At 37.4% G+C, this 20,909-nt stretch overlaps 1 protein-coding gene across 8 annotated transcripts in view; it reads left to right on the forward strand.

Annotated features, from left to right (window-relative positions):
* Positions 1-20,909, forward strand: part of PBRM1 (polybromo 1) — an 87,000-nt gene that overhangs the window by 40,941 nt on the left and 25,150 nt on the right. For all 8 annotated transcript variants that reach the window (XM_084633375.1, XM_084633374.1, XM_084633377.1 and 5 more), the window contains 9 exons: positions 753-894; positions 1,598-1,695; positions 5,456-5,732; positions 10,086-10,191; positions 12,376-13,018; positions 15,408-15,619; positions 16,764-16,949; positions 18,092-18,249; positions 19,144-19,410. In XM_084633375.1, the coding sequence (XP_084489501.1) occupies positions 753-894; positions 1,598-1,695; positions 5,456-5,732; positions 10,086-10,191; positions 12,376-13,018; positions 15,408-15,619; positions 16,764-16,949; positions 18,092-18,249; positions 19,144-19,410 (2,089 nt within the window). The remainder of the gene's footprint in view (positions 1-752; positions 895-1,597; positions 1,696-5,455; positions 5,733-10,085; positions 10,192-12,375; positions 13,019-15,407; positions 15,620-16,763; positions 16,950-18,091; positions 18,250-19,143; positions 19,411-20,909) is intronic.

A 20,909-nucleotide genomic window follows, 5' to 3' on the forward strand; every position in this document is an offset into this window, starting at 1 on the left:
GTTTTCTGTATGCATTTTAGTTGAGGTTAGTTTTGATGTGGGACTTGATGGAAAACGAAGGTTTTGACTGGCAATTTTTCCAACACATAAGGGGAAACAGAGAAAGCAAAAGGTGCTTGCAAGTCAGAGCTGTCTGATTGCAATTTGTTTCCAGACATGAAATGACTTGATGGTCTCAGACCAGTTCTTAGTAGTATTTTCATAACAAACTTTATTGCAGTTAGCACTAATCTGCACGCTTCTTGCTGGCAGTTTTAGCAGAGGCCAAAAATTGACAGCTTGATCCAAGAAGGTGTGGAGCATCACCAGTTCCTGATAATTGGAGCCACTGGCACTTAGCATTTTTCATGTGGTGCTGAGTGCTTTGTAGGACCATGCTCACAATGAAAATGGGGATTGAATTATCTTTTTATATTGCAGGTGGTCCTTACAGGCATGGTGGAGCAGTTATAGGGGAAATTTGTACTTCTGCTTCACATGCTATATCTATTTTCTGTACAAAAAGAGGGCTAGAGTCTCCAGAGCTGTCAGTAGGGCACCTTTCCTAATGCTAAATTCACTTTAAAAACCAAAACCCAAACACTTTGTTTGGCATGTCCAGTTGCAATGCTGAGGTATAAAGGCACCATCAGAACATATTCCTCCACATCAGAGTTCTTCTGTTACTGACTTGCTTGGAAAGAAAGCATTTGAAATAATTACAGTGATGAACTATTGTGAAACAACATAAGTTGTGTCTGTCTTTTCCACAGAACCAAACTGAAGAACCATGAATATGAAACTCTAGACCACTTGGAGTGCGATCTGAACTTAATGTTTGAAAATGCCAAACGCTACAATGTTCCTAATTCAGCCATCTATAAGAGAGTACTGAAAATGCAGCAAGTTATGCAGGTATAAAGAGAAGAGTAAAACAATCAAGATGGTAGCTGTATTTATGAATTTATTTTCTTTAGGTGATAGTTCTTGGAGCTTTTTAAATGTGCAGTAGCATATTTGATAGTTTATTAGCTGTTCTGTATGTTCAACAATGCAGTTTTTATGGTTAAGTATCCTGACCGTATTTTAATGTTCAGAAGTTCTCAATGCATCCTATACTGGGTCACCTGTCTTTGTCAGGAAATACATCTGCAAAAATAATGTGCTGAATGGGGAGTGGATCTTCTTAGTTATTTCTCTAAATAACTTGGTTTGCAAGTAGATTAGAATCAAGCTATGAAAGTAATTACAAGAATCTTTAAAATTGACAGATACAGTATAGCTAAAATGCCTTGAATAAGAGGATACTAACACACTTTGTATATCGTGAATTACAACATTTAACAGAACAGTTCAAATAGTTGCTAGTCTGAAATAGCATTGGCTTGAATTGATTCTTCAAAATATTTTCATGTCTTTAATAAAATTTTCTTTTGTGCGGACGTCTTTCACTGAATTACAGTCATTGGAAAGCTTTTAATGGTGCTTTAATATTTATGCATCCTACAGCTGTAGTTGTGTCTTTCTCAGTGAATCTGATCTGTGCATCTGTTTAATATTCATTTGTTCTGGGAACATTCAGTAGCAAGTCTGACACTAGGGATTTGCTCTTTTTCAGGCAAAGAAGAAAGAGCTAGCTAGGAGAGACGACATTGAGGATGGAGACAGTATGATCTCTTCTGCCACATCTGATACTGGAAGTTCAAAAAGGAAAAGGTATGCACTTTTGTGTTTCCTACAGACATCTTTTTGTTGCTGCTTTCATTTGTCATATAGAAGAACATTAAAACATCTATGTTTAAGACTTCATATATGAATTCTAAAACCATGAAACATCTCATTTATCATTTATAATTAATTGTTTTATTTTTCCATACTGACATTTTTTTACTAATATGTAAATATATAGCTGGCAAGAATATTTATACTTCAGTTTCTTAAAATGTATGACACTGACATTTTACATAATTAGGTAATACTATGTGTGTTTCTCACTTAAGATATAGTATTTTCAGTCCAAAAAGTACTCTGTAAGTTCTTGTGATTTGTTATTACACTTTATCTGTAACTAGCAGTTATGTTGCTCCTCTTCCCTTGTTTTCCTCACCCATGACTCGCTTTTTTACTATTGGTTAGTAATTCCCGAATGAAAAATAAATTGATTTTTAAAATATATTTTCAGTTTTTACATTTTATTGTTAATCTTAAATCCTGTTGCAAGATACAGGTTCTTGATTGGGGAAAACTCCCTGGGATAAGATCACTGGAATTTTTTATCTGATCCAGGACAGATCAAGTATAGTTTCACCATGAAAGTCACGGTGGGCCACCTCTCCCTTCCTTCTGATCTCACATTCCCCAAGTACTCTCTATCAGGAATCAACATGGGCCAAGGAAGGCGTAAATAGACCAAATATAAGAAAATAGGATGATTATGGCAGGTGGTGGAGTATTAAAATTTGTGTACATAAAACACCACAAAACAAAACACCATAGTGCTCTGAAAGCATTATAAATGCCCACTAAGATCATAGGTTTAAAAATATCATGTTTGGAAGGTAGATGCTAACCCATCCATTCTTCCTCAGAACACTAGGGAAAAGTCTTTGGTGTTTACTGAAATGATTTGAGATAGCGAAATGTGTTGGTGTAAACTGAGATTCAGGCCCCTCCACTGTTGCTCCAGCCTGTTACTGTCAACCTTCCAGGTTCTGAGTTTGCTGTTATGCTAGGGAGAGGGACTGGGAAAAGGTGAAACCAGACCAGAGCCATCAAAACAAGAGAATCTTTCATAAACATGATTATATAATTGTAGTAGCATCCTCCATGTTTTCTGGATTGCAGTCATCAATCAAAGATAGAAAATTCTCAGCCAAAAGACTAGTAACTGAGCTATAGGAGATGGTACAATTTGGTGATACCATTGGGGGGAAAAGAGATCCTGAAAGGTAGCTGAGTGATCTCGGGGAGAGAGAGAGAGAATAAAGTGCCAAATAAAGATCAGCAAGGAGCAGACCACAACAACTGCAAGTCTATGTTACTTGCAGAATCAGTGGATACTGCTGACACAAGCAAATTAAATTGCCCTCTGTGCCCTAAAATGTATTGCATTGGATCCTCTTATACAAGAGAATATTAAAATCCTTTAAAAAATAATCTAAGAACTCAACGAAAAGAAAGCAAATAGGGCTGTTAGGATGATGAAATACAGTAGAGTGAAGAAAGGCAAATTTTTTTGTTGCTGCACTAAAGATATAGTTGTAAAAACGAATTTTCATTTGTAAATGCAATCATTAAAACTACATCCCAGTTGATCAAAAATTGATAAAGTGAATAGAATAAGCTGAAAATTCAGTTAGTGGAGGTGAAAAGCTTTCAGGAATTCCAGAGGATAGTAAATACAGTGAATGGCCAGAGTAAAACATATCCTGACGTCCTGAAGGAGGCTGATGGTGTAGCAGCCTGTTAGTGAGGGAATTCTTTTGAGTGTCCCTTTCAATGTGGCAAATGCATGACCCGAACCTTAAGTGTGGATCAGTATGTTGCTATTTCTGCCTTGTAATTTTTTTGCCTCATTAACTTTTATCAGACCAAATATTAAAAATGGAACTGGGAAGTATGGAATCATAGAAACATAGGGACCTCAAGAGTTTGTCTAGTCTATGTTGACTCTGTCCATGATTACTTAAGAGAATCTCCAACTGAGTCTCCTGCCAGTGAAGAAATGCAAAATGCACTTGCTGATTTTTAATTTGTATAGCTAAGAAACCCTTTTTCTTTCTCCATCAAATTGTGATTTATGTCATATTACATCTGTTTTCTGGTTTTGGTTTTTTTAATTGCTTGTGATGGTGGTGTCTTCCTGTTCCCAAGTACATCATGAAATAGCTGATTCATCTCACAAGAGTGTCCTGGCAAGCACAGATTTTTTTTTTTAATGCATAAAATTATTTAATTGGAAAGGAACTAAATGTTGAAATGTGTGTGCTGCAGCAATCTTGGGGAATGTTCTGTGTACCACAGCCTATTGGCCTATGAAAACTAATGCTCTGTGATAGACTGTGGGTACTAACTGGCTTCTGTGAGGAATTAATGATAAAACTACACTATCAAAAAACCCTATACATTTGCACATGTAGTTTTGTGTACACAGTCTGCACATTAAAAGATTTATGTCTGTGGATCAAGTGATTTGGAAAGATAACTACCTGATTGGCTTCTGCAAAATTTAATATATAATTTAGAAGCTGGGTTGAAGCACTTCTATGGAAGTGTAGTCCAAAGTGTTCCGTTGTATTTAAATAAAAGATAAACAAGACTAGGCCCTATTAAAACAAAAATCTGCAACATACTTAATTTACAGGTTGTACAGATGTGTGTAGGGAGCCGCAAACACCTTCATTTTATTGCGAACAAGTCATAACTTCATTATACTTTTAAATCTCTTATTTGCAATATCATTAAATCATAATAGTTTGCTATAGGGAGACAAGTGTCTGTGACAGCATAAGAATAGCCATTTGCCAGTTTGACTTTAGAGTATTGGTAAAGCTTGCTGTTTTTTGACAGGTGTTCAAACAATTCAGAAGCTAATTTCTATTAATTTGTAGAATGATCCTTCTTTATATTTTATCCTTGTGATACAGTATATGCTGTGAGAAATGTAAAAATATTCTTACCAGTGGAGAAAAGTCATAAGTCCCCTTGATGCTCTGTATATAGCACATTTTGCCAGTGAACCAGTCATTTAGGGCTAAATTTTTAAAAAATTGCCTCAGTTTTTGTGTGTCCAGCTTCAGAAGCTTAGGCTTGATTCCCTTCCCAAGAGTGCCAAGTATTCACAGATCTCATTGACTTGAGCACCTGTGAAAACCAAGCTCAAGGTTTGTGAAGTTGAATGCCCAAAAATTGAAGAACTCAGAATTAGAGGCCGTTTTTTAAAAAAAATTCAGTCTTACAAATGAAACTTACTTCATCTAGGGACAAGAGTGTATGAATTAAGATGATGCGTATACCCTTTCATTCTTTTTGTCTGTTAGGTAAGTGCAGTCATAGAGGGGAGACACAGGAGCTTTAGGTTTGAAAATACAGAGTCTGACTCCATAATTTGAGGAATATTCAGAGTAAGGCAGTATCATTCATGAAAACAGTGGTTTGTTTCATGCTGGGGAAACTCTTTTATCTCCAAGTGGAGCAAAGGGAGAAGAGAGGAGGTGTTTTAAAATTAGCTGGCTAGCTCAACTAGTGTTGCACTTACCTATGGACCCAAATTCTCTGGTCCTACTATCATCACTCTGTAACTGTTTTTTAAATTGGCGTGCACACGTTTCTAGCGTGTTGGTGGTCTTCATACACCGGTACTATGCTTTTTTTAAAAATGGCATTCAGTGTATCTTCTAGCAGAAATAAAAATGCTGTTCTGGTGGAGGTGTGTGGGCGAGAAAAAATAATACTTTTTCCCTTTTTTACCCAACAGTAAAAAGAATATAAAGAAGCAGCGAATGAAAATCTTATATAATGTTGTTCTTGAAGCTCGAGAGCCTGGCACAGGCAGAAGACTGTGTGATCTATTTATGGTTAAACCCTCCAAAAAGGACTATCCAGATTATTATAAAATCATCTTGGAGCCAATGGATTTAAAAATTATTGAGCATAACATCCGCAGTGATAAATACTCAGGGGAGGAAGCTATGATAGAAGATATGAGGCTAATGTTCCGAAATGCAAGGCACTATAATGAGGAAGGCTCACAGGTACTGTTTAGATTATGCAGGCACAGTTATCTTCATGCTTCGTTGCAGAAGGCAAAATTGTGTTCGAATTTTGTAACAGTCAATCTCTGGTTATTCCTTCCAGTGGTTACACTAACAGTTACAGAATAAGCATATGCACCCCATCATAGCACTTGTTCTAAACCAGGAACACTACTACTTCTGTACAGATATATTTTTGTGTTTAAATATTGTTTCTGCCTGAAGATATATGCAGACATAAACACAGCACCTTCCATTTTACTTGTATGTCATTTAACTGTACAATTCCATTTTTCATCCTGTTAGCTATGTTGGCTCTTACACTGCTAGGAGTTAGCTGTTCTATTTTCTTCTAGTGCATAATAAACAGTTGTTTACTCAGTTCCCATAACTTACACCCTAAAAACCTGTTGAAGGCAATTGAATTACATAGGGGTCACTAGGGTCCTAATTTAATCTTCAGAATTTTTGTTACTGTGGGGAGATGTGTGGGATGTAAATAACTCAGTTTGACTCTTAGATCTGAGCATGATTTTGCAGGGCTCGTAGGTGGAAAAGGTATCTCTGCTTCTCAAATGAATATATTTGATGAAGAAATTGATGAGAAAAGGTGAACATGCGATCCCACCATGTTATTTTTATCATCTTGTCAGAATGGAGATGTAGTTTAACTGCACAGTTTACATATTGTCATTATCTCCCTTATTAAATTAAATATTTATTACTATGGTTAAATGTATGTTCTGCAAAGTGTATGCAAAAGAGAAACGAATCCTTTAACAAAGTAATTACTGTGGATGAGTGAACAGCAAGTGACTAAGAATTAAATGGCTTTATTTATTTATGGACCAAATCCTGAAGTCCATATTCAGTCCTTAGTCAGGTAAAGCAGAGTCAACAGCAAGCTGAAGAAAGATATATTCATACTCCACTGTTGACAACATTACCGATGGCAGTGAGAAGCTGGATACTCTAGCCTTTTGTGATAGGAAAAGAAATCTTTGATGCCTTAAGAAAAGTAAAACACCACTGATATCTTACTATATGAGGGCAACCAGAATGCGTGGTGACTGGAGTAATATGGAAGATATGATTAAGAAGGTGCATACCAATAGATGTTGTTTCTCACTAATGCCAAACATACTCTCTATATAAACTTACAAACATATTTCTGCTTGACAACCTGAAGTCATTAATACAGTCCATTGAGCAGGACAGCATAAGCAAATTTAAGAAGCAATACTTGTCTCTTGTGCTTAATCAGATCATTGAAATGTCTAATATGGCAAGTGATGAACATGCATCTACACTTGCAAATAATCTGATTCTGTTTGATTAGCTATATTGGCAAAGAGGCATAAAACCTTATGACTGCAAGTTGCAACCTGAACTTCGGTTATTTACTTGTCCTGCAAATATATTTGCCTGATGACTACAGCAACAGCAGACTGTTAACCAACAACATCTTTATATTCTTCCCAGGATAAGTTAACAGGATTTTGATCGCAATGTAGAAATTGACAGTGATAATACTATACTTCGGAAAGAATTCATGCAATCTTTTGGGGAGGATTGTGAGATAAGGTCTCCATTGAAATAGAACATAACAGTGAGCCAACTGCTAGATGTCTTTGTTGAAATTTTGTGGTACTGAATTCCCATGTGCATTTCTAGAGACAAGGGGCAAGGAACTCAATGAGCTATTCAGTCAACTATTCATCCATGTCATCGCTGGCTTTTATAATTCTTCTTAAGGTTCATATCTAAAAGGAAAAAGACATTGTGGGGTTTTTGGTTTATTTTTCTGGTGTGATGGACATCAGTATATATTCCTCAATCAGATTCAGCAGATCTGGATATACGATATAAATGTTAAATGTTATTTAAATGGTGTTAATGTGCCTGATGTTGTACAAATACATAAGGCACAATTCCCTGTCCCCAGGATGTTTTTAATACAGTAAAGACATGGACAGAATAGCTCAGACATTAAGTGTTTTGAGTTATAGTGTGGTCTATGAATCTGGGAACGGTAGGGTCTTTTAAGAACTGTGATGGAAATGTGTTGGAGGAAATAGTTGAAGGAGGGAGGGAGATAATTCTAAGTGTAGGAGCCAGAAGAAGACAACATGAAGAGGAATGGAAATCAGAGTGGTAAAGAGGAGGAGCAACGGGAGAAAGGTGTTGAGAGGAGGATGTGGGATAGCAGAAGAAGAGAACAGAGCCTCTAAGGTGCGAATGGGGAATTTGAACTTGATGTGAGAAGCTAGCAAAAGGACTGGCAGGAGAGAATAACATAAGAGTGGGGAAGAGAATTTAGTGGATTTTAGCAGCAGTATATGACTGCTCAAGAAGGGAGTGAGGGGAGAAGTGAAAAATACAGAAGGAAGAGATTACAGCCGTCAGGTGAAAGTTGACCAAGATGTATGGGGAAGGACTGCAGTTGTAGGGATGGAGAGGAATGACTGATTTTTAGACATGATGTAGGCGAAGAATGACAGGATTTGGGGAAAGCCAGGATGTAGGGTGACATAGGGAACAGGAAAGCAAGGTCTAAATGAAACCAAGTTTGAGCCTTGATTATGGGAAGAATAATGGACTCCAACAGTGATGGAGAGATGAGTATTTGTGAGGAAATATCAAATTCAGTTTTAGGCATTTGCACTGGGAATTTCACAGGGGTTTAAGGAAATTAGACACTCAATTCCCGTTGATATTAAATGGATTGTGGGCACCAAACTCCTTTACATCCCTTTGAAAATCACAATCTTAGAGGTTAAATTGGTAGGACATCCAAAAGGAGATGGCTGAAAGACAGTCTGAGACATGAGAGTGGTCAGGAGGAAACGGTGGGAGTAATGGGAAAAGTAATAGTTTTGGAAGTAGTCAGCACAGAAGAAGTGGTAGCTGAAACCATAAGAGTTGGTGAAGTCACCTAAATATAATGTCTGAAGAAAAAGAGAAGGGGGACTAAGAGAAATTTGAGTGATACCAGCTTAGAATGGAAAATTACTGTATATACTCGTTCATTAGCCCATTTGTTTATAAGCCAACCCCTCAAGATGGATAGGTAAAAATGGCAAAAACTGTATGACCCTTTCATAAGCTGATCCTATATTTCAGGGGTTGGCAAACTTTGGATCTCAGCCCATCAGGGTAAGCCATTAGCAGGCCAGGACATTTTGTTTACTTGGAGTGTCCGGAGGCATGGAGCCCCTCAGCTCCCAGTGGCCGCAGTTTGCTGTTCCCAGCCGATGGGAGCTGCGGGAAGCAGCGCGGGCTGAGGGGTGTGCTGGCCACCACTTCCCGCAGCTCCCATCGGCTGGGAACGGCAAACCGCGGCCACTGGAAGTTGAGGGGCTCTGTGCCTGTGGACGTTCTGGGTAAACAAAATGTCCTGGCCCGCTAGCTGCTTACCCCGACGGGCCGGGATCCAAAGTTTGCTGACCCCTGACCTACAATGAAAATGTATTAGATATTCAATTCAATAATTCAGTAGAGTTTAAAATTGTCAAATTTTGGTGTAGACCATTGATAAGCTGACCACTGCTCTTTCATACTTCACTTTTTCACCAAAAAATAGTCTTATGAACGAGTATATACGGTAAATGGAATCTATAAAATCTTGAAGTATAGGTGGGGAGAGTGAAGGTGAAAGTGACTGATCCTCTTCATCAAAAGAGGTGTATCAAGAAGGATTAGACTAGAGAGAGGCACCTTAATCTCAGTCAAGAGGTAATTGAGGTGACCTTAAATAGGTAAAAGTGTTTTTTGGTGGAGGGTTTGGGATGTAAGACAGATGTCAAAGGAGGCAAGAGAGAACTGAAGAACAGAAAACCAAGGCAGTGAGTGTAAACTGAACTTCCTAGGAGCTTTAGGGGGAAAGGGGAGGAGTATATAAAATTTGATGAAGCAGCTGGGTTTCCTTGGGAATGGGAAAGAGGGTTTCCTTGGGAATGGGTAAGAGTGTGTTTTGAAAAGTGAAAGAAAGGAAACAGATGAGAATTTAAATAGAAAGCAAAAAGGATGGGGACAAAGTCAAGAAGACAATCTAATATAGGGCCTTTTTCTGAAATATCCCAGGGTGCTTTACAAAAATTACATATAGGAATTATTTCATCCTTCAGTGAAATACACATTTGGGTGGAATGAACCAGTTGTTTTAATAACCTACTGCAACACTATACAAACATTCAAGAGTGGAAGCAAATAATATTGTGCTCAACTGAAACTAAGGCATTAACTCTTTTGTGTTAAGAGTTTTCTTGGTATACTCTATTACATTCTCATAAGGAAACAAATAACCTAAATATTGTTCTGTTATTTTTCTTTCAACATTTTAATGGCTAATAGGTATATAATGATGCCCATATCCTAGAGAAGATTCTTAAAGAAAAAAAGAAAGAGCTGGGACCTCTTCCTGAAGATGATGATATCGCTTCCCCTAAACTAAAGCTAAGTAAGGCAGCATTGTGGATTCCTACTTCTTGGTAAATGTTAATATGGAATAAAATGATACAGATTAACATTAAAATGGAAAGCCATATTACCATACATTCCAGGCAGGTTGTATAACTTATGCCACTTCTGAACCCACTTGTACACTAAACTGCAAAACTGAATTATATTTTCAATATCATCATAATTGCAGTGGATATTGGTATGTGTTTGTGCTGAAATTGAAATTAAGAGGTGGGGAATGGGAAAATCAGAATGAGAGAATCTCTATGAAACAGTTTTTCTACACGGGCTAGGTTAAAATGAAGAAGGGAAGTTCAGAATAACTGGAATTTAATAATTGTTGTCATACCTCATTTATCTGATTGGAGATGTAAGAAGCATATGTAGTAAGCTTTGAAACATCAGAAAATGGTTCAGCAGCAGCTGAAGTGCAAACAGATTAAGGAACAGTGCCAGGAGCTAGAAGATCTGTTCTGCTTCCATAGACATCCTTTGTAACTTTGTCATTTACCCTCCTTGTGTCTCATTTTCCCATCTGTAAATTGGGGATATAACTTATTACACAGGGGAGCTGAGACTTAATTCATTAATGGGTATAAAGTGCTTTGTGATCCCCAAATGAAGATTGTGATAAAATTGCAAAGTATTGTTATTACCGTGTTAGTGTTTCATGGGGATTTTTATGTGTTAAAATTAGCATAATATAAAGGTAAGTCAGTAGAATAAATATGTCCCCATATTTATCAATTTTCTAGCATGTTTAAAGAAGAATACTTTAAAAAATGTAACCAAAACACATCTCTTAGAAAATGTTTGCACCTACTATTGTTATAAGTAGCACCTCTGGTTACTGTAACGGAAAGAGATTAAAGAAAATATTTTTCTCTGATTTATTTTTTCAATATCTTTATGCATTTGTTAACATGCTGTTTATAATGAGTTCTGGCTATGTTTTGCCACCTTTAATCGTATACTGAGTAGTATCTTATTCTGTGAGTAGTTCTGCTCATTTTAATGGGACCACTCAGAGTAAGATACTATACAACTATGAGTAAGGGTGGATCAGACCCTTAGTTTCCCCTGTTGTGTATTTGGGTCTTCCACAGAGCAACAAAGAGAAGTGAAACATCTTTAAGAGAAAATTATTGTAAATCCCCTTACAATGGCAGGGAAATTCAGCAGTAGGTGGTGTTAGAACTATTTTTCACTCCTTTTTTTAAAAAGTAACTGAGCAGATTTCAGGTTGGTGCTGCTCCTTTGATGTGTGTGTGTTAAATTCTAAACTGAGTAAATGATCAAATTATATAGAAGGGTTTTTTTTAAAAAAAGAAAAGCACACACGCTATATTGAAGCATCACTGAGGATAAAAATGCTAAACCACCAAGAAAGTATAGATATGGAAGAATCCAAGTGCAAAGACGATGTAGTGCTTTAACAATTGATCCTGTATTAACAAATAGCTAATCTGATTGGTAGCCCCATTTGAAGGCATTATTTTACATTTTACTTATAATAATTCTACCTAGTTTAGCTTAAATCTGCTGTGTGAGGGAAAACTCACAGTAGGTGGGATTCTTAGGGTGTGTCACGGCAGCTGGGAGCGTGTAGGGAGACGTGTGCTAGTTTGACTTGAGCTAGTGCGCTAGCAATAGCTGTGTGGATGTTGCAGCACCAGCAGAGGCTCAGGCTAGGCACACTCCCAAGTGCAGGGTAGACATACGCACGTGTGAAAATCCCCATGAAGAGAGAATTTTAATGGCTATGAAAAATCCACACAAAGAGAGGATTTTAATGACTACTGAACTCAAGTGACAATTTCACACAGTGCTATTGTGTTGGGTTCCCTTATAGTCTTTAACTTTAGGCTGATGTGCAGTCTTGAATGTGTTATTAGTGTTATTTTATACTTATGGAAGACAGGCTGCAAAGTTTCAGATCCAGCACTCTGTATGTTGTACTAAATTGTCCATGGTGAAAACAGAGAAAACATCTGAGAAAAGTAATTAATAGGAGCTGATGGAATAGAAATTAAAAAACCTGTATTTGTAAGTGGCATAGCTATTCTGGTAGGGTAATGGTGAATGAAGTTACCTTAGCCATAGAAAAGGAGTTTGTTAGGGAAGTAAGTGCATAAGGCTGACTGTTTTTTATACATTTGTTGTTGGTTTTTTGTCTGTCTAGGTAGAAAAAGTGGTATTTCCCCTAAGAAATCAAAATACATGACTCCAATGCAACAGAAACTGAATGAGGTGTACGAAGCAGTGAAGAACTACACAGATAAACGAGGCAGACGATTAAGTGCCATCTTCCTGAGGCTTCCATCTCGATCAGAACTGCCTGACTATTATGTAACCATTAAAAAGCCAGTTGACATGGAAAAGATAAGAAGTCACATGATGGCCAACAAGTACCAGGACATTGATTCCATGGTAGAAGACTTTGTAATGATGTTCAATAATGCCTGCACTTACAATGAACCAGAGTCTCTGATTTACAAAGATGCCCTTGTCCTACATAAAGTTTTGCTTGAAACTAAAAGAGACATAGAAGGAGATGAGGATTCTCATGTCCCCAATGTAACATTGCTAATCCAGGAACTTATCCATAACCTTTTTGTGTCTGTAATGAGCCATCAGGATGATGAGGGCAGGTGTTATAGTGACTCCTTAGCTGAAATTCCTGCTGTTGATCCCAACTTCCCAAACAAACCACCTTTGACCTTTGATATTATCCGAAAGAACGTAGAAAATAATCGCTACAGGAGACTGGACTTGTTTCAAGAGCAGATGTTTGAGATGCTAGAGAGGGCAAGGAGAATGAACCGGTGAGTGAAACCATACATGTATCAAACCTTAGTCTTGTCAAGTTAGTTTTGAGTCTTTATCACTGTCCAAATAATTCCCATTTTAAAAGACACATTAACTTTCCTGTTAGTGTGCTAGGGAAAAAGCAACTTGCTAGTTGGGTGCAATCACATGCAGCAGAATTTAAGGTTTCATTTAAAGTTTGTAGCCCCTATCTTTGAAGTTAACCCTGGCAAAGCAAGGTTAAATCAATATAGGGCTATCTTCCAAAGTTGGGGGAAGGCAAGTTTAGAAGAAGACCTCAGCGGTAAAAAGGAGACCATTCAGAGGTATGGAGAAGCAAGAAATGGGTTGTTTTGCGGGGGAGATGTTGTGTAGAGACATAAACTGTCATCAAACAGTAAAGTAAATAATTTCATTGGGCTACTGCATTTTTAACTGAGTTAGTACATTTCTATATAAATTTTGGAGGGCTGTGCCAGACAGTAAAAATGTGTTTGACTGCAGGGTCAGCCTTTGCAGCCCCTGATCAAGATTGCAGCATGTTCTGCTATATTAATTGCCTTGTTTAGTAGATCTCCCATTTAGAGCAATCATTTTTATTCAAGGTTTATGAATAAAAATATGCAGACATACAGCTTCCCGCTTTCCAGTGGAGTGGGTCAAATAATGTACTTGGAGATGTATGTTAAGGGCTGTTATAAAGAGGACAATGATCAATTGTTCTCCATGTCCACCGAAGGTTGGACAAGGAATAATGGGATTAATCTGCAGCATGGGAGATTTAGGTTACATATTAGAAAAACTTTCTAACTTTAAGGGTAATTAAGCTCTTGAATAGGCTTTCAAGGTCGGTTGTGGAATCCCCACCATTAGAGGTTTTTAAGAATGCGTTGGACAAACACCTGTCGGAGATGATCTAGCTTTACTTGGTACTGTCTCAGCACCAGGGGCTGAACTTGATGACTTCTTGAGGTCCCTTCCAGCTCTACATTTCTATGATTCTGTGTGTAGGGAGAGTTTTGCTGCTGTAACTTCAATAAGAAAGGAGACGTGTGGTGGTAATAAAATCTCTTATTTAAAAAGCGATTAAAAAGAATAAAAAGATCATCTGGCATGACAATGGGTGATGAGTACAATTACTCTTTTTAATTAAAAAAACAGCTTTTTAGTTTCTCAGAAGTCTCTCTTTCAAAAGCAATAAAGTCCAGTTACAAAATAGCTTGATTTGTGGCTGGTTGCCTGTGATTTCTCAGAATTTCAGTTGCACTATATGAGAATGCTTATCCAACTTATATGGAAATCAGCTTTTCTTTTTTGTTGTACTAGTTACTGGAGAGGCTGGCACATTATTTCTCTCTTGAAAGTACATGCAGTTTAGTCAGAGGGCATCTTTGAGGATGACCTGCAACTGGATTTAAAAAAAAATTGTCCAGATGACTCATTTTAGTTTTCCTAAACCTGAGAGAGGTGAAATGGTATAGCCATATGAAGACTTGGCAGTGTTGATCCCCAACATGTCTTTTTTGCCTCTCCCCCTCCCCCATTCATTGTAATTCATAATAACTAAAATTTAAAAGGAGAATAACCAAGCTTTCACTGAATGTTCAGTGGCAGCAAAAGCAACATTAACCCAAATATCTGTTCTTTTAAAAACAAAATAGTATTCTGATTACTCCATGCTGTTTTGATTGGAAGCTATTCTATTGGGTAATAGAATATTGATCATTGTCCTATTTTAAGAATAAGGAAACAAAACTGTACTAATCTCCCCACCTTAAAAACAGTTTGGCTGAATATACAGCAAATTATTTCATTTAAAAACAACAAACTGCTGAATGATTTTAAACACTGAACAAAAACAACACCAAATAGAAATACAAAGTGGCACCCATAATGCATCATTTTGTAAACATTTCCTTTTGTAAATACTCTTGAAAAGGCTGGATTAGGTTGCTAGTGCTTTGAGAGATCACTTTTTAAAGTTCCCTATAAACAGGCTATAAAGGTACTCTGATAATGCTGTGGTGCAGGCCATGTTATAAGTCCTAAATAACTTAATTGTGTAGAAGTATGTTGTTTAATTACTGGTTGAAAAGTAAAGCACAGATGTTTGGTGATTTAAAAATTGGATAAATAAAAACTAATATGCGTTCATTTTTTCTCCAATTTTTACTATTAAAGTACTTTTAAAGACAACTAAGGGGAAATCTGCTTATTGCTAATAGAGCAGTATGTGCTGAATTTTCTGTCACTTAACTTCTGTTCAACAAAGAGGTAATCTGATATACATTGAGTCTTTGTAATTTATCCTTAAATGTAACAGTTGATGAGTTTGTATTTAGAGTACTGTTTATTCCTGCATAAGGTATATTGTCATGTTGTAATCTGTCTGTCATTTCCATGCAGGACTGATTCAGAGATTTATGAGGACGCTGTGGAACTTCAGCAGTTCTTTATTAAAATCCGTGATGAACTCTGCAAGAATGGAGAGATTCTTCTATCACCAGCACTCAGCTACACCACCAAGCATCTTCACAACGATGTAGAGAAAGAAAAAAAGGAAAAGCTACCCAAAGAATTTGAAGAGGATAAACTCAAAAGAGAGGAAGAGAAGAGAGGTAATTATAGTTTTGAAAGGAAAATTAAAACATCTGTCTCTTGTAATGCTTTCATTGCTGAGCCAGGCCTTTGCTGTTCCTGCTGGAGCAACTGTGGTACTGAGGAGGAACTAGCTTACAGTATTGTGTGGGACAAGGAGGCCTTCGTAAAGGTCTTCTGTGTCACCCTCCTCCCATGCTGTCTCTGTGCTCTTCATGGCTTTAAGACAAGCTATGGGGAATGAATAAAGATGTCTTCAGGCTCCCTGCCACTAAGAAGGGAGGACGGCTCCCCACTCCGCCCCTTTACCTGTCCCTTCAAATAAAGAGCAGCTGGCTGTCCTTTCCCCACAGCACTAAGGTCAGTAGTGATCATCTTTATTCACTCCCTGCAGCTGGGCTCAGTGCTATACGAGAGCAAGTCACGGTATAGAGGACAGGAGAGAGGCAACAGGGGTGACCTTTCTAAAGGCCTCCCCTCCCTTATTGCTGTCAGTGAGTTCATTTTCACTTACATGGAGGCCTCGATAAAATACATCTGAAGATCTGGGCCCAGCTCTTCAACAGCAGGAGGGAGAAGCTAGGTGTCTCATAGATCATGCTCAAACCATACCTTGGAACTAGAATCCACTGGGTATGGTGTCAGAGTAGCAGCCGTGTTAGTCTGTATTCGCAAAAAGAAAAGGATGACGTGAGCTGTAGCTCAAGAAAGCTTATGCTCAAATAAATTGGTTAGTCTCTAAGGTGCCACAAGTACTCCTTTTCTTTTTGGATTTGGTGTGGCACTCCTTCATTGACCTTCGGGGAGCATGATGGAGGGACCATTGTTTTTACAGCACAGTGGGGTCTTGATTCATGACTATGTGTGGTCCTGTGCACTACTGCAATACAAATAATAAATAAGAATGTGTCAAACATTGGCCCCATTCCCAGCTCTAGCTGGTCAACAAACTTTACTAATCTGCAATAGTGCTCCCACTCTGCTGTCTTTCTCTTTCCCTCGTCCCACAGATAAGGAAGGTTTTGCTTAAGTCACAAAACAAAGATGCCGTGATTTAACTCATTGAGAGCCAGTGTATTGTAACAAGGTGCTGTTCTTTAGAATCTCTTTTCTCTTCCTGAGATGGCTTTTAGTAATTTTTGTTTCCTTTTATGTTGAAATAAGAAGCTGAAAAGAGTGAAGATTCTGCTGGAGGAGCTGGTCTTTCGAGCTTACATCGGACTTACAGCCAGGATTGCAGCTTTAAGAACAGCATGTACCATGTTGGGGATTATGTCTATGTGGAACCTGCAGAAGCCAACCTGCAACCTCATATAGTTTGCATTGAGCGATTATGGGAAGATTCAGCTGGTAAGAACACAGGAAAATAGTGCAGTACAGCTTCTTAATATTGCTTGTTAAAACTTCCAGTTTGAGTTTTCCTTGGGTGGAACCTTAATTATTTTGCTCACAACAGTGTGTGTGTGTGTGCATGCGTACGTGTGTGGCGTGTATTTTTATTACTTCTGAAACACCTGATTTAAAGGCTTTTGCATGCTGGAGAGCTTTTGGGAGTGCTAAATGTCCTGTGTTTTTCACATTATAAACATTCTGTAGATAACACCCTCGCCTTCTGGTCTAGTAAGGCTAGCTGTGGCTCCTTCCAGAACCCATCAACACTGCTTTTGAGACAGCTAAGGAGGAACAGAAGGGTCTTGTCTAAACTAGGAAAAGTATCCATTGCTGATAAGAGGCAGTGCTGAACATAGTTAAACTACAAGTGCACCACAGGACAAGCCGGCATCATTTCAGAACACGTGGTTAAATTCCAAAGCAGTGTTAAATATGACTTGTTCTGGGCAAACTTACAATTGAGTCATAGTCAGCACCAATTCAACCAAAACTCTTGCTTTTGGCAGTATACAAGAGGATTGAGACAGAAGTTTTATGGTACTGTTAATAAACAGGGCCAGTCTGCATACAATTTATTTTCTCTGATTTTGAATAATACCAGAGTGTCCATTCATGGTTTATAAGAAAAATGTGAAGTCACAGCTTGACTCTGTCAAAAGTAAGGAGATGGCAAAACAGGAAAGGAGTTATAGTTAAAAATGTACATTACAATCTGTTATCCAAAGATCTGTGGGGGTGTCCCAAATTTTCAAATAGTCAGGAGTGACAGATTCACAGGCTTTTTCTTGTCCTTGAGCATAATTTTCAAGGCCTGCACAGTCACAATTTATAGATTGCAGACTGGATTCTCCAAGGCAAACGGGCTCAATGGCATTAATTCCTGTTGTGTTCTTCTGAGTCAAACATCCATAGGAGAAGGTGGATTTCTTACATATCCAAACCTCACTTATCTGAAACAGTTGAAAAACATTGTCCTATTTTGAGTCAGCGAGGTTTGGATATACCAAATATTGTTATATAACTGTTTGATTACTAACACGATCTACTGTTGTCTCTACTTCCTTGTGCAATAGAAAATATATCCTGTTTTTTGCTTTTAGGAGAAAAATGGTTGTATGGCTGCTGGTTTTATCGACCAAATGAAACATTCCATCTTGCAACACGAAAATTTCTGGAGAAGGAAGTTTTTAAGAGCGATTACTATAATAAAGTTCCCGTTAGCAAAATTTTAGGCAAATGTGTGGTAATGTTTGTTAAGGTGAGAGATTAAATGGACTAATTTGTAAAATTATTAACTGATTTGTGCACTGTTTTTTAAAATAAGACTCAAGGACTCTCACAGTACCTGTATGAAATAACCTTTTCCCCCTGTTATGTCTTAATGCTCGATACATTGTGGTTCCTCTGTAGTAGAGAAAAAATGACATGAAGTTGCATTATTTGTTTCTCAGTGTCAGTTTGGCTATAGAAATCACATACACGTCATTATCAAATTTGTTGATGTTTTGAGAGATAGATAGGGAAATTGTTGGTAACGTCTTAAAATTTTCCTCTAAATGTTTAGCTTTAGTTTTTAGTGGAAGGAGGGCTGGATAGCTTGGACGAATGGTAATGCGATATAGAGTTTCACCTCTGCATCACAGTTTGATTCCACCCAGGTCAGTTGTGTTAAAAGTTCTTATGATCTGATTGCTTTTTGGCCTGTGTAGAATGAATCAGCTCAGTCCAGTTCTTAGTGGATGTTTTGTTTATGTAACTAACACGATCACTATGCCAATCCTTGTTAGTGTTATAATCAAAGATTACGTGGGCATAGAACTTTCATTCCTCTCTCAACTCAGTGGTGGTCTTTCCTGCTCAGAGTTCAGATATACTAGCAAGTTAATGTTGGGAAAACAATTGCCTGTAATAATCATTATATCTGTTTGATATAAGAAGTGGTATAATGTAATTCACCTGAGCTGCACCCTGGTACCTTGCACTGAATTTAACACACGCATTTTAAAAAAGCCAAACCCAAAGAGAGAAACTTAGTGACTAGATTGTACCTTCTGTGCCAAAACAAAAACCAGGCTGGTATATATAACCTCTGTCTCCACGGCATGTTTCTGGAACATTTAATCTGAAATGATCCCTTCTCTTCACTCAACAGGAGTATTTTAAATTATGTCCTGAAAACTTTAGAGATGAGGATGTCTACGTCTGCGAGTCTCGTTACTCTGCAAAGACAAAGTCTTTTAAGAAGATTAAACTGTGGACCATGCCCATTAGCTCTGTAAGGTTTGTCCCTCGAGATGTGCCCCTGCCTGTGGTCCGTGTTGCTTCTGTGTTTGCTAATACAGACAAAGTGGAAGATGAGAAACACACTGAAACCTTAGAGGATAATAAAGTGGGAGACAGTATCCTTAACCTTGAAAAGGTAGGCAAGATGATAAGCTGGATATTGAATTGAACTGGATTTCAGATCAGAGATGATGAAAATGTGAACATTCATGTTTTAGGTTTCACATCTTTCCAAAAAGCTAAATCAATAGATAAATAAGAAATGACAATACATCTCACTTTAAAATGTGTAAAAAAAAATTACATATATAATTTGTGTATGCATACTCCATATAATTGAAGCCTTGATTCAAATACATGTTAGCCCTGTTTGTGCCTTGACAATGTTAGCTACTGGCCACCTATGCTCTTAAACCTGTCATGTACATGGGGATTTTTTATGAATTTTGGAGTTCTCAGATTTACCTCCAAATACATACTGTATTCAAGTGCTGGACTAATCTGCGTTTCTCTCATTGTGTCTGAAATTTTTTTTTTCTTAACCACATTTTAAAAAATTGCATCTACTTTAGCCTGTCCTAACACTAGACAAATCAGTGAGACAGAAAAATCTATTTTTAACTCATCCAATTGCTAGTTGGTATTGCAGATGTCCTTTATATTTAGTTTTTAGGTATCAAGTCTTCTTTAAATAGAAAGAGAATAGTAAGCATTACATAGTGGTATCATATGCTTCTCTGTGACATTTTATCATATGTCAAACATGGTTTATTTATAGTTGATACTTTAATGGTTTAGAATCATCTGACAGTCTGATACTTGGCATTCCTAAGGACATTTTTCTTGCTAACATATTGAGAAAAAGGTTTTGTCTTTCATTTCTTATATTTAGATTTACAGAGTGAGCCTATTATTCTCTGTGCTCGCTCGCACAATTTAAAAACAAAAAAAAGGAACATGCTGATCACTGTTAACCCCAAATAGACATCCCTCCCCCAATAAAAGCTAGAGATGTGTGTTCTGATTTATCTCATCAAATGATAAAACAAAGGAATAATCTTATCAAGAATGTGAAGACTCACAAGGTCTGATCCTGCCATGTGTAGAGTGTCCCCTGTGAGCTGCCGAGTACCCTTGGCTCCTTTTGATTTGAGGATACAATGGGACATGATGTGAGTTTTGGATATAAGAGTGGGAATTAAATAGGATAAACGGCATGACATTTTTAAAAATATGCAGTATGGTGGTAATTGTGATATTTAAGGTATGAACAGTGAATGCCTTCACTCACAGTAATTTGACCAAATGCCTAATTTAGTTGCCCCGACCATGTAATCGTGTTTACTAAAACCAAGTGAGGAATATTGTAGTTTTGCTTTAACCATCCAAGATAGCTAATTAATTAATTTGATATCAATAAACCAACAAAGTGCCAATGGACCATCAAATTGATTATCTGGAAAAACAATAACTGTTTATTAGGAATTGCAAACCTAACCACTTTCATAGCCAGTAAGCTTGGCCTTTTAGTTTTCAAATTTAAGGGCTTACGTTTTTGGATGTTTGTGTCTACTTTTTAACTTATTTCCATTAAAATTAAGATTCAATAAAACCTGTTTCCTTTTAACATACTCC

Source organism: Lepidochelys olivacea (genome assembly GCF_965140295.1).
Source record: "Lepidochelys olivacea isolate rLepOli2 genome assembly, chromosome: 7".
Taxonomy (NCBI): domain Eukaryota; kingdom Metazoa; phylum Chordata; order Testudines; family Cheloniidae; genus Lepidochelys; species Lepidochelys olivacea.